Below are 15,631 nucleotides of genomic sequence, written 5' to 3'. Positions count from 1 at the left end.
TTAATACGATGATATGATAACAAACCGGACATATACGGGGTGTTACAGGAGGTAGAGCAAGCTAATACGCCACCGTCCAACCCTTTTTATTATCTGGTAGGATCCGATGAACCGTGGACTCAACTTTCTAACTCCCAAAGCACGCCCAACTCCTGTGGTGGATAACAATCTAATAAATACATGATCCCCATCAGAGAACTCAAGGGGTCTGTGCTTTGCATCATAATAAATCTTCTGACGGCTTTATGCTTTCTTCTGCCGATCTCTAATCATCTCAATCTGTTTTGTAGTCTCTTGGACCAATTCTGGTCTCAGTTATTATCTTTCTCCAATCTCCGTCCAACATGTAGGTGTCCTACACCTACGGCCATACAAGGCCTCATAAGGAGCCATACCCAAGCTGACATGATAACGGTTATTGTAGGAGAACTCGATCAATGGCAGGTACTTGTCCCAAGCATTTCCCTGTTCTAAAACACATGCTCTCAACATATCCTCCAATGTCTGAATGGTACTCTCTGTCTGACCATCCGTCTGCGGGTGATATGTTGTACTCAATCTCAATTGAGTACCAAAAGGCCTCATGCAATGCTTCCCAGAAGCGTGAAGTAAACTTGGAATCCCGATCACTGATTATGCTTTCAGGAATACCATGAAGTTTCACAATCTCTTTGACATACAATCTAGCTAGCTGCTTCATGGAGAAAGTCATCTTGATTGGAATGAAGTGGGCGGATTTAGTCTATCTATCAACCACAACCTAAATGGAATCTTGCTGACAAAATTTGAGGATAATCCAACAGTTCTTTTGGGAGAAATGACCCTCACAAAATTGCTGCTCGTTGTAGAAACGTCCAGAAAAACTGTTCTGATTTTGAATTTTCAAGGAATGATATAGACATCGAATCAAGAAATCCACCGGTCGATATGAAAGACAATGAGTCAAGATCTTGCTAAAAAAATTTCAGCTCGCTCGGACGGCGGATGAAGGAGATATCGCGATTGGAACAAGTCCTACTCAAGGAGATATCAACAACTGAGGCTGAGTACATTGCCGCGATTGAGGCAAGCAAAGAGATGCTGTGGATGAAGAAGTTCCTCACGGAACTCGGCCATAATCAAGACAAGTACAAGCTGAGTTGTGACAATCAAAGCGCAATCCATCTTGCGAAGAATTCAACCTATCACTCCCGCACTAAGCACATTGACGTGAGGTATCACTGGATCCGGGATGTGGTGGAAGGTGGAGAGGTCGAACTCGTCAAGGTGCAAACTGACCAAAATTGGTCCGACATGATGACAAAGCTGGTTCCAGCAAGGAAATTTGAAGACTGCTGTGAAGGAGCCGGGTTGATGATGAAGCTGACGCATTGAAGTCAGAGGGGGAGATTTGTTGGGCTTCCTCCTTCAATGTTAAGCCCAAGCCCATTGAGGGGTTTCCTAAAAACCCTAACCCTAGATCTCACCTCCTCTATATATTCATTAGTTGTGGGTGGAGGCAAGGTTAAGAGATTAGAGAGAAAATTATTTGAGAGATTTGAGCAAAGCTTTATGCTTTGCATTTGAGAGATCTCTAGAGAGAGTTTGAGTGAAACATCTCTAGGGTAGTTTGATTATCACCATTGTTGGAGAGGTTGAGTTAACCACCACATTGGTGTATTCTGATTATTTTGTAACCATTATTTTCATAGTGGATTTTTGATCTGGATTAGGTCCCATGGATTTTTACTTCTTCATTGAAGAAGGTTTTCCCACGTTAAAATTGCTTGTGTTCTCTCTCTCTCTCCTGTGTTTTTTCGTTTTGATTTTTCTGCTGCGCTGCCCGATCTGGTGAAATTCAGGCCGAGGTATTGCTGAGATCGAGGATCTCATTGACTGACTTCCGCAAAGGCCCCTAAGCCGATATGAGGGAACCGATTTTTTCCCAACACTTCGCCACCTCCCATTTTTTTCGTGGAATGAAATTTAATAGCACAGGTAAGTTAAGCCTGATGCATTATTCACTTTTCAAACTGATCAATTGGCTCTCTTGTGAAGGGACATGTTAAATATATATAAAATCATTAATGTAACCTCATCCAATAACTTAAAGTTTTTGGTTGAAATGATTCTTTACTACATGGATTTGATATTACTATATTGAAAATGATAAATGATAATTTAACAACGAACCAAAAAAGGATAAGCCTTCCACTCACAATGTCAATAGTTATTCATCAAGAATACAAGTGAAGCAAATAAATTACACTATCATTCCCCATTCTTTGTGGAGAAGTAACCATTTCAACGTCAGAAACTCTACTTGAGAATTTACAGAAGAAAGCAGAAGCAGTAATCAATCAGGAATTGAGAATGTACACGAGTTATGCACGTACATACCTCATTCATCAGTAAGTAACCGTCCGGTCAGATTATCCATCATACAAAACTGCATATTCTCAGATGGATTCCAGTAACGCTTTCTTTGATTAATAAACCAATTATTGATTTGCTTCTGGTCTAGCCCAGTTGACTTAGCCAGTGCAATCTTATCACCTTCCTGGATGATCAAACAAGGTTTTGATTGTAAAGCTTAGTCTTAGGTTCACTAAATTGCTGGTCAAGCAACGTTTTCATGTAATCCATTACACTCTCAATTTTAATTGTTGATCCTATTTATATGTAATGGTTTTGATTTATTAGATATTTGAGCCGTTAGATGCAAGCAAATCAATAATCAAGATTTTGCACAAAACATCTTATTTTTATACCGATATAAGAATATCATGCTTGATGTGTGTGTATGCGCATATATATATATATATATATATATGTGTGTGTGTGTGTGTGGGGGGCAGGATATTCTTATACCGGTGTAGGAGTTAGAAGTCTTACACTCAATCTTGACTATTGATCAACTTGTATCCAATGGCTCACATTACTAAAAAATTAGAGCCCGTAGATATAAGTGAGAACAATGGATAAAATCGAGAGTGTAACTTACACTGGTGTAAAATGATCATATCCATATATATATATATATATATATATATATATATATCAACTGGTGTCCGAAATTCTTATAAACTCGACTAATTCGGATTTAGATTTGAGACTCTCTACCCTCTTCAGGAATATCGAAACTACTATCTTTTGGGCAAGTCAAATCCTGGATGGTTTGCCACTAGACCAACAATCTTAGGTTCGCCACTAGACCAACAATTCTTAGGTGATAAATGTTAGATTGACAAAAATCAACGGTTAAAATTGGATGTAAAACTTATTATTCTTACATTATATATATATATATATATATATATATATATATATATATATATATATATATATATTGAAATATTTACCGTTGGGTAAGGCCATCTGTAGTGAACATTCCACCATTGAAGCAGTGTTTGCCTGGCGTCTTTCGATAGCCTACCTCTCTTTTTCTTCTTTGAAAACTCCAATTTCAAATTACCAATATGACTTCCAAACTTATGTAAAAGCCTATCCTTCAGCTCTGGATCTTCACCCCGGAATTTACCATATTCAGTATCACCATCTCCAGTACTAAAACCCTCTTCCGAAGATACACCCGCATCATCTGGCCAAAATAGTGGCAATAACAAAGTCATGAAAGAAGCCCCACATTGCTTGTGCAAATGATGCATATAAAACAACATAAATAGAAAAGCTAATTAAATGAGCACAATATCAAATGCAGTGTGGAATATTATGTCACAAACTTAAATTGTTAATTAAACATCCGACAATGCCAATCTAATTCGTGAAAAATACATCTTTTTACAATACGTTGCCACTAGTATTTTGTGCAACATATAGAATGTTCGGCATGCTGAAAATTCATAAATGCTAACTACTATTTGAATAATGTTGAATAAATAGTATTTGAGACATCAATAACATACCCAAAAGTCATTTTAATTAAAATAATTGCACTATCCATACCCTCTACAATTTCTCATTTTTCTAAACTTTTATCACTACTAAATATCAACCACTAACATTTTGCATTAATTTATTTTAAAAGTAGAAAAATAATTCTCTACCGAACCAAGCATTTATCTACAGGCGTACATAAAAGAAAAAAAAGATATAGATTAAACAATGGGATATGATATTGTTATATCAATTAATATTACTACTTATATCACTACCAATTTATTTCACCGTTAAATCAATTATGTTGATCCAACGGTTATTTTTATTTCCAACTTTGTATAATATGATTCCTCATATTTAATATGAAAACATTAAATATAAAGAATCATAATCATACAAACATAAAAATAAATATTAAATATTAAATATTAAATATAAGAAGAAAAAAGAAGATTTTTAAAAAGTTAAATCAGAATCATTAGATTAACATAATCAATCTAACGATCAAATAAATTGATAGTGATATTGATAATAAAAATATTCTATCTCTTAAACTATTAACTTTTTTTAATGACACAACTTTTTTTCCAAGACAAAATATCCTATCTCTGAAAATAAATGTAGGAAAATTCCCACGAACATCACCTTTGCGAGATGCATAAAATTTTAATTCCAAACTTTTTCTACACTCAGAATTAATTTTACAATCAGTTTAAAGAATCAAAATTTGTAAGAAAATTAAAGTTTATATAAAAAATAAAAAAATGTAGGGCGAAAATTTGTTTGGTGCTACTAGTAGTAGGCCATGAGCCCCCACAAACTACTGATACCCAGTCAATCCGACAAGGATTTGACGGTCGCATAAGAGTACACTGTGCATACCAGACCTACGTTGGAAAGAAGTCTAAGAAAGAGAGAAAAAAAACATCAGTGTCAGTGCCTGGTTCCATCCATCGTCAGTCATCAGTGCCAAACGAGAGTGACTCAAAGTTAAGCAATATGCCCTTTCCCAAAACTAAGTAAAACCCAGTATTATTGTTCTTAATTCTGCAGTCAAGACAAACTCACGAGACCTTAACAAACACGAGTGCACTAGATATCAGCTACCCGAGGGTCCAAACATCTGTATCTTTTCTCCATTATTTTTAAACAGCAATTATATATTTGCACATTTTTTTTGTCCACTTACCCTTTTTCCATAAATTTGTTGTGTACAAAATTGCTTTGTGAATTAATTATTGTTCAAAAATTTATATCAAGAAATCTAAATCGTATCATACCCAAATCAATGTTCGACGAAAGTTCAGCACTTATTTAAGAAAATGTTATGCCTGCCTTAACAGTTACTGTTCCAATCGTTAAACAACAAATTATTATTTATTTATTTTGATACACCAAAGCACATGCAAAGTATACTTCATAAATTTTATATTTTTTTTTAAGTACAAAGTCTAATGTGGACTCAAAACAATACGATTGCTTTCTTGAAGGGACCCATTTATCTTTAAAGAAATGGCATTTAGAGAGTGACATTTGTCAAGTGTTGTGCAAGAACCAAAGGGTGAATGACAGAAGTGGCAAAAGAGAACAAAACAATGAAGGGCAATGACAGACGCTATGGCATGGGGCAGAGAAGGCATAGTGCGTGGGGAAGATCTAAATGGCATGGCTGATTGCATTGAACGTTCTATCAATCAATAAAAGCTGCTTCTCTTCTCACAGCGTAAACTGCGGGAGAGCATGTGAAAATTTTCAATCTAATTCACTCCATAATTTTACTCGAACTTCAACATTTCCAAAACCTAAACCTTACGCTTTGGAAAAGAACCATTAAATCAAAGGGTAATAGTTTTTTCAATAGGAGAAAACTATTATTTGTGTATGACTCATTTATACAGGGGGAGTGCATTGCCGAGAAAAAAAAAAAACAAATTCACTTTAAATTTGTAGGATAAAAATAATAAATCTCTACATCAAAATATCCAAGTTATTTGCAACATGGGTATGATATCTGCATGTCATTTCTTCACATCATCTTTATATATAAAGTAATATTATTTTATGAAAAAAATATATGTCATTTTATATGACATACCTTATATTCTTTCATTCTCACAAAGAAGTGAGACTCACATCTTTAAAACCTTTTCTCCACACTCTTTTTTCATAATTTATCTATTTCTCTCACTTAAAATGATACAATTTTGTATCTTTTAAAATGATACACATTTTTCCCTTATTTTATTCGTGTATGATTATTTAATTTTTATGTAAATGAGAGATGATGCATAAGAATCATTTTATTTTACGGAACATTTCGCTTTTACGAGAAGGGAAAAATGTGTATCATTTGTCATTTTAAGTGAGAGAATGAGATAGATAAAAAGGAAAAGAGTGGATAAAAAAAATAAAGATATGAGTCTCTTCTCTTTGTGAGAGTGAAATAACATAAATTGTGTCATTCCATGCATCCATGAAGAGTTACAAGAGAACATAAACTTGTCAATAATTCTCACTCATTCCATGCATCCCCCATTTCACACCTCTATGAAGCAAACCCAACATTAGTATCTACTATCAAATTACAAAAGAACGGGACCAACAGTAAAAGGCATCAGCAACCCAAACTTTACAATGTTCAAGTCCCTCCAGCTCCCTAATGAAGAGTTAAAAGCATAGTTTCAAGCACTAGCTAGTATGAGTTATATTTAGTAGATGCAGAGATTCAAAATGTAAGAATATTCAAAATCACAAATACATATATGTGAACGGTTTTAAAACAGTAGACGAGTAAATGGATTACATAAAGGGTTTTATAATTCTCATTTAACATGAGAATTACAATTTTCCTACACACTCTTCGATTTCCGTGTTGACATGGGTCCTACATATAATTTTTTCTAACACATGGGTCCCACATATTTTTTATTTCTATAACATGAGATTTCAATTCTCATTCAACATGAGAATTATAAAACCCTTACATAAAACCAAAAGCTGTTCTCGCTTAAGCGTTAAAAGTCATTTGTGAAGACTAGAAATTAAAAACAAGGCATAAATGCAAATACTGACAATATGTTTTTTGTTTCTACATTCTATCTCCACTTATTGTTAGAGAAGCCAAATACAAAAATCATTAACGTAAACCCCACTAAGCAACTTGAGGTGAATTGTTTAAGATATATCAAAACCAATGACCACATAGTTATAAATATGATTCTCATTGCCTCCAGTTTTCTAATAATTATTGAACTGTGAAATTTCTCAGTCAGGTGAGTGAATATGTATTGTCCATCTTTTAAATTCAATAAATTCTTTTATGACAAGATATGTTAGAAAAGTCTAATATAAAAATCATTAAAACATATTTTCTTAATGACTTTAGCTTTTAAGTAAAATGATTATTTAATACTAATAATTATAAAAATGCCACGTTGTTTTTATTTTATTTTCCATTTTCATAGGTTTGTAAAGAATACGGTGAAAATGAAAAAGATTTCCCTAGGTAAAACATGTCCTACATTTGACACACCGGCAGCTTATTTCAATGCAAGAATCTGAAAGATTTTGCTTCCCGAGTAACAAGCTCCAATTTGATGCCTGCAGCGGTTGCAGTATAAAAACATAAAAAGAAAAAGAAAAAAGGATAAAGAAATAAAAACAAAAAAAACTTTACGTCCTGTCAACTTTCTTTTCAGGCACACTTTCAAGGAAGATAGTTTTGCGAAAAGAATGATTAAGGAGAATCCATTAAAGCATGGAATATGAATCCATTTAAAAATTAAAAAATCACCACTTAATAGGTATTTTGTACTTTCAAACATCAACTAGAAATTATATTAGTTCTCAACCATATCCAACCTGACCAACCTTTACATTTGCCACATCAGCAATATTATAAATCACCAGAATAAACAGTATGCCAGCCTCAATAATGAAGTATATAGGTTAAGGAAAAAAAAATCCTAAGCAAATAGTTAATTCCCACCGAAAACAATGAATACCCTATTTACTTCTGTTTCATAATATGTAGCTTCACGAACCATGAAAAATATAGGAGACAGAATCAAGAACTTAACGCAATGAGAAAGAAAGGATGGAAAAGCCATCAATTTCCAACGAGCTTGAGCCCTTTACTTCAGCAATGCATTCAATCCTTAATTCAACTAATTAGAAAACTCAAAATTTTAAAAATAAATATCTTTTTTTATCCTCAGCAAATAGCAAATTTTACGATGCTCGCTTTAGTTCTTTTGAAGGACTAATATAATGTGAGTCTTTTTTAAATTTGTGAGGGATCATAATTTCAACTAAACGAGTCCACTTTGAATTTCTTAAAAATCACAAATAGCCTTTTTATTTATTAAAAACTAAAGCGGACATCATAAAATTTAGTGAGGATCGAAAATGATATTTATTCAAATTTTAATTCCACGGATTTAAGAATGTCAAATAGGATTGAACCTAACCACAACTATATATATGCTGGGTTCATTTATAAAATTTTCGTAACACACAGCTTCTTTCTATTTAAAACAATTACAAAAATCTGACACTACTTATGCTGCAGACAGACTATATCATTAGACAATTCCAAGGGGCCTTTTTTTTTCTTCTTCTTCTTCTTTTTTCAATCTTACAACAACTTGCATTGCTCGTGCACTGTTAGAACTGGATACTCTAACCAAGTATGCAAGCAAACATCATTTCATGTCATTAAAGTCGCATCATGCATGTTCGTCAAATCCAATATGGGCAGATTGCACGGTTACATTATTATATTAGATATAACCCTAAGAAGAAATTTAAAGCCATAAATTTCGAGAGTACAAGGACACAAGGAAGAAAATTCTCCCTCAATACTTCACACGCCTAAAAAGGGATATAAGGAGAAGAGATACATTTTCGGAGTGTTTTTATCCTGAAGAACTAATTTCTACTGTCAAATTACATGTTATGATACATCATGTTAAGAATATGACTGACACATGATTTTTAGATATAACAACTTGAAATTAAAGACTCAAAAGTCATATCTACAAATAATTTTTGGCATCCAAGAAACTAAAACAATGTCATGATCACTTCCAAAATAAAAACTACCAACAAGCAGAATTTGTTTTGACGAATTGCAGAAGTTTGAGAAAGTCAAAACTTCCAAAAGCTTGATAATAGCCGGAGTTAATAAGGGAAATAAAAGTTGAGAACACAACAAGACAAATGCTCCGGAACAATTAACCGGATCAAATACAAGTCAAGCCTTCATTTAATAGACGACTAACAAATTATTATAATTTATCAGCATATTAAAATTTATAACTAGAACTTAACTATTTTGAGCATAGAAGGCAGAAGCATTACTTGGACTAATTATTTTGTCTGTGGAAGACTTTTGAAGAAACCAAGGAGAGAGAAAAGCCCGGTTGGTTTATTAGGGTTTTCTTTTCCCTTATCTAACTTTAAAATCCGCGTGTCTGTATTATCCAATTGTAGGAATCAATTATTATTATTATCAATGTTAGTATGAATTAATTTTATCGTTAGATCAATTATATTGATTTAACGGTTACATTTATTTTTATCTTTGTTTAGTTATGATTCTATGTTAAATATAAAAAATTATAATTTGATAAAAATGAAAATAAATATAATCGTTGGATCAACATACTTGATCTAATAATAAAATTAATTGACAGTAACATTAATTGATTGTTAAAATATCTTCTGCTTAATATTATTAATATTATTTTTCTGGGATAAGGTGTCATGTATTATTTGAAAGCAAATATTTACTGTTAACGAGTCAAGAATATTAAACGAGTACTATTCATGTTCTCGACCAAACCATGGTTGCGTTTCTTCAGAAAGAGAAGAGAGAGTGGAAGCAAAATAGAAACTAACTAACCGGAAACGGTTGTAACGGAAGCACCAGTGCAGAGATCGCTGAGCTGCGTTTCGATCTTGTTAAGGAAGGTAGTTGCTTCGTGAAACGGCCGCGTCAGATCAGATTTATATTTCACCAGCATGTCACAATAGGTTTCCTGAAACAAACCGCACACGATTGTAACCACTCACCACACAATAACAATGAAAAAGAAGAAAAAAAAAACAAAAAATCATCAACACGTTGAGAGTGTGTGTGCAGAAGAAAGGGAAAAGGAGGGGACCATGAAATCGTCGAGCTCGGGATCGGATCCAAAGCACGTGGAAACCACGTGCTTCGTGCACAGATCATTTTCTCGCCGGATTTCGTCCAACAAACACGCAATTTCTGGTGGCGCTCCCAACTGAAATAAATAAATAAATAAAAATGTCGAAGCTTATAAAAATCACCAAAACAAAGGAAGAAGAAGGAGGAGGAAAGGGTGAATAATTGAATTACCTTTTGGCAATCGATGTAAGCTTGGAGGAGGCGAGGGTAGTGAGGGTGAGAAGCGATTTTGGCTTTGGTGACGCAGGAGGTGTAGTGGTGGCGCTGAATTTCGGGAGTGATATTGTTGGACGAGGGTTCGGCGGCGACGGTGACTGCGGCGGCGGAGAGCAACTCGTCGGATCCGAATATCGGAATCCGACCGAAGGAAGACATCAGGAAGCTGTTGTATTCCGCCGGGTATATCAAATTATCCGGTGTCATCAACGCCTCGTCTGAGTACTCCGCCGTCGACGGCACTCCGTACATTTGCTCCTCCATAACCTAAACTTCAATGATGCGTCGCTTGTTATCTTCTTCGCCTTTGCTTTGGATGTAGTGGAGCCAGTGTTCAAGAAGAACAAAAGAAACTACACCTCACATGTACTAGTATTAACAATGATGAGTGGTTTCGGTTTTCAAGAACAGTTTTAAAATTTTAGAAAAAGAAAAAGAAAATTGCTTGATAATGCTGCTTTGTAAAAATAACTTTAAAAATTATAATTATTTTTTAATTTTTAAGATAAAATACAAAAAATACATATTTCATTCTATATTTTATAAAATAATTTAAAAAAAATTAGAACACATTTGAATATTCCCCGAGTTATTTTGCTTTTTTGTTTATGGAAGAAAAAATAGATGAGACATTTGTAAACCAAAAATAATAAAATAGACTGAAGATAAAAAGAAAAAAACATCAAATCAAATATATCAGAAACTTACAATAGTATTTTTTTTCATTTTTGGTCTCATTTTTTTGTTTTGTGTCTTTTTTTAGCTTCAGTCTTTTCTTCTTCTTTTTTTGATTTCGACTATTTTAATTTTTTTAAATTTCTATCTTTTCTGTTAATGTTATAAATTTCCAACATATTTGATTTTTTTTTCTTTTTTTTTTGTCCTCGCCCTATTTTACTCTTTTTTAGATATATTTAATTTTTATTTTTCTATTTTTTTGCCTTCAGTCTATTTTTTTATTTAGAGATATGTGATATTTTTTTCTTTTTCTATTTTCAGTTTTTTCTATAAGTGTTGTAAGTTTCAAACATATTTAGTCTCATTTCTTCTTTTATTTTTTTTGTCCTTAGTCTATTCACTTTTATCATACTCTCGTTCATTCTTTCTATGGCATCATCTGAAAAATATTTCTCAAGAAACATGTGCTCAAATACTTGCCAATTTGTAACTTGGCATTGTTGCTCCTGAAGTATTACTCCACCAATCATATGCATCTCCTTGCAACATATAAGTAGAATGCAACACCTTGTGCTCATTAGTAATTCTCATAACCGTAAAAATCTTATGTAATGATTGCAACCATTTAGCGGTTGCAACGGGGTTATATCCTCTCTCAAAACACGAGGTTGATGCTTTCTAAAGGCATTGAACTTCCTCTCGTACTCCTTCAGCTCTCTAGCTGGACCTATGTGAGGAGGCTGCTCATTCTTCCGGTTATTGGCTTCATCATTTTGTTGGCTAGGTGCACAGTGTGGTGACTAGCCTCTCTTTCATTATTTTCAGCACCACCACCTCCACTATAACATCTCTCACAATCAAGTTAGGTCAAATAAGGAAATCAAGCAATTGTTCTAGGGATCAAGTTGTGTTCAAGGAAATTGTGACAAGAAATGTCAAGTAATGTTTCATTGATCATGAAATTGAGATGACAAGATATACAAGGATACAATTCATGTCAAGCAAGTCAATTAGGACTCAAAGGGAAATTTTAGTAAAGTTTAGGGGTCAATGTACAATTTTAATACCTTGGCCTTGGTAATTAATGAAACGTTTCTTATTATCCATTGCTTCTCTTTTTCGATTTTGAACTTTCTAGGTTCAATCGTAAGTATGTGAGAGACTATGGTTGAAGTCTCATTCCACTTTTGATTGACAATTCAACCATTGGGTCTAGGAGGCATTCTCCTTGAGGATTCTTTCTTTTCTTGACCTTTTTGCTAATTTTTTGCATATTAGAAACATTAAGAGGATTTTTTGGTACTCATTTCATCTTGGGTCCTTGAATGTTAGGAATAGCATTCATAGGAGATTTAGCAACCCAAACCATCTCATTTATCACATAAGAATTTCTTCTATGATAGCATAAGTGAGAAATATGTCTTAAGTTACCATAATTACATAGAATAGATTTGCATGATAACTTAGCCATTTTAAGATCAACATTCAAAAAATTTGCTATCTTGTTGTTATCACTGTCCAAACTACTGTCTCCATAATCATTATTTGATTTTCCTTGTATCAAAGCATTACTTTCTTTTCTTTTTTAAACATGGAACATAAGCATGTATCGTTCTTAACCATGGAAAGTTTGGAAGGTGACTCCTCAACTTGAATTTTAATATCAATGCAATTTTTACATATAGTTGAGGTTTCACACGTAAAATACATTTTCTCTTCTTGAAAATCACATATATTTTTCAATGATTCAATTTCAATTTCAATAGAGGAAATTTTGCAAAGAGTTCAAATTTTTGTTTTTGCAAATTCAACAAATCATCATTAAACTCATTATATGAAATTTTCAACTCATCATAGAAAGGACTATAATCAAGTTTAGTATTTGTTACCTCAACTTGAATGTCATCATTGTAACAAAGAGGTTTTGAACTTCTTAGATCACTTTCAATCCCTTCTTGGGTGTATTCGTCACCATTTCCTTTCTCCAATGGGTTTTGCTCTTTTGCTCTATATATACATCTTTATGCACAAACTCATCATTAACAATATAAATAGCATTAAGAGTATCCCATATATCTTTAGCACAAGAACAATGGTTAATTATATCGTATATATTATCATTTAAACCACTTCTCGAGATTTGCATTACTCTAAGATTCAAGGGAAAAATTTCTTATCATTATCATTTAAGCATTCATTTGGCTTGGAGGAAAAACCTTTACATATTGTATGCCACAAAAACATATCAACAGAAGTTATATATATATATATATATATATATATATATATATATATATATATATATATATATATATATATATATATATTTCATCCTACCTTTTCAATAATCAAAATCCACACCATCAAAGAATGGTTGTTTATCACATCAAGGCCTTGCATTTTTTTTTCAAAAATAAATATATTGGAAGCCCTAACAAGGATCTTTAACTCTAGACTGTTAAGCTTCTAACATATCACTAAGCTCTGATACCACTTGTTAGGAATGTGGCTTCCATACTAAATAGAGGTGTGAATTGATGATTATAATTTATTTATTTTTGCAGATTTCCTATTCCTGTTTCTAAATTATCTTTTCATGCTCACTTTGATATTTGAAAGGATTTTCAACGCATTTAACCAAATCAAGATACACAATTTCTCACAATTAAGCAACCTACACAATTTCTCAGAATATTTCACTTTGATATTTACCTTGATTTGCATGAAAGGATTTTCAACGCATTCAACCAAATCAAGATACACAATTTCTCACAATTAAGCAACCTACACAATTTCTCACATTGATATTTACCTTGATTTGCATATTTAAGGTTCATACAAGAATTTAAACATGCAAATCAAGGTAAACACAAATAATTTGAGACAATTTATTAATGAAAAGAATTAAACCAAAACAAGGATTCATGTTGGATCCATACACCTATATACAAAGAGAAATTAGCCAGTCATATCTGGCTTAAACAAAACAAGAAAAGAAATTAAAATAAAAGAAATGAGTAGAAGAAGAATAATGGTTGATCGCCACTGCAAAGCTTTGATCTTCCTTTAATCTTCGTCTTGGGCTCAAAAAACAGGATTCTCATCTGGTCTCTGCGTTCCTCTCCTTCAGAATGTGCCAGCCTCCTTTTTGTTCCCAAGAGTTGCTTTTTTGTAGTGATGAAACCATATCTTTTAATTTCTCATAATATCTTCAATGGAATCTTCACTAGAATCTCCAATCGTATCTTTAATCAAATCCTTAAAATCTTTCTTTTTATATTTAAAGGAAAACTTTCCTTAAAAATATTCAAGGGAAGATTCAATAAGATCTTATATGATTCAGAAATCTAAAGCAAATCCACTTGTGCTCTCCAATTTATCTCTTTATTAAGCTGAAAATTACTGCAAAATTTAAGAATTTTTATGAGAACATTAATGAGAATAAAATAACAATTTAATTACATTTCACATATCTTTTAATTATTTTTAAATCAATTTCATGCTCATATTAATCCTTAATACATAATAAATTGGAGACACATCAGCTGGCCCCGACTTTTAGATCACAAAATGAAACCCTTAATTATTATCATTCATGTTTGAGAACTGTTATTGAAAAAACCTTTGGAGTTTGCAAAGCAAGATGGATGATTACAAAGCATGACCAACTATGACTTTGAAACTCAATTTGCTATTAGATGGTCTGCCTTCACTCTCCATAATATTGTATTCGGAGAAAGGATTCATGTGACATAGATTTTCTTACAATATTTGAGAATATTGATGATTTTGAAGCCAATGAAGATGATCTTAGAGAAGATGAATAAGAAGGGCCAAGTACAGAATCAATTAAATCAATATAACAAACAATAAATGATATTAGAAATCAATTGTCTACGCGAATGCATTAGAGCTTTTACAAACTTATGATAAAAATGATAATATTTTTATGATTGTAATACAATATATATGACTTTAAGTTAAAGTTACTTTTCACTAGTGGTTATTAATTTTTATTGTTACTGTAATTTATTTCCTATTTTTTGTTATTGTATGAAGTGCTTTTCATCGAAATGCATTGCAAAAAAAAAAATACTTTTACATTGCCCTTTCAAATTATTTTATACTTAAAAAGTATTTTTTTTATTTTCACATGCAAATGACTTTTTTTAAAAGCTCTTTTCAAATATTATATCGAAACGCAAAATAACTTTGACTATTAAAAAATTAACCCATAAAAAATCTTATATTCTAATAAAAAATCTTATATTCTAAGACAAAGCCATTCTTTGGAAACCTCTGCCACGTGTCTGTCCCTCCTTCAAATTCAGGTTTGCTTTCACACTACAAATTTTAAAAAGTTTCCTTCTTTGGTAATTCATGGAATAAAAAAATTATAAAAGAAATTATAATCAGGACTCAAAATCAATGGACACCATTTGCTGTCTAAAATCAATGGTGCAGATTTGTTCTCATTTTTATTGGCACACAGCTCATCTCATTTTCAAATTTTAAATTTGGAGTTCAAAATTTAAATTTGATTTTAAAAAACTGACAACTCAATTAATGTTTACCTACTTTTTCCATTGAAATGTTAAACGTTTAACAAAACCTACACGCGCCTTCTCATTTTTTTTAGTCCTTCAC

At 32.4% G+C, this 15,631-nt stretch overlaps 1 protein-coding gene across 1 annotated transcript; it reads right to left on the bottom strand.

Annotated features, from left to right (window-relative positions):
- Positions 1–2,380: 2,380 nt before the first annotated feature.
- On the bottom strand, positions 2,381–10,570 carry LOC133299565 (homeobox protein knotted-1-like 6). Its single transcript, XM_061499032.1, has 5 exons — positions 10,262–10,570; positions 10,047–10,166; positions 9,785–9,920; positions 3,342–3,580; positions 2,381–2,539 (listed from the first exon to the last, which is right to left on the bottom strand). Exons 1-5 carry the CDS (start codon positions 10,568–10,570, stop codon positions 2,381–2,383), a joined length of 963 nt encoding a protein of 320 aa, XP_061355016.1.
- Between the last annotated feature and the right edge of the window lie 5,061 nt (positions 10,571–15,631).

This window comes from Gastrolobium bilobum, unplaced genomic scaffold (genome assembly GCF_033153095.1).
Source record: "Gastrolobium bilobum isolate Gb01-03AN ecotype WA unplaced genomic scaffold, APGP_CSIRO_Gbil_v1 utg72547, whole genome shotgun sequence".
In the NCBI taxonomy this organism is placed as follows: Eukaryota; Viridiplantae; Streptophyta; class Magnoliopsida; order Fabales; family Fabaceae; genus Gastrolobium; species Gastrolobium bilobum.
This window is presented reverse-complemented; position numbering and strand designations above follow the sequence as displayed.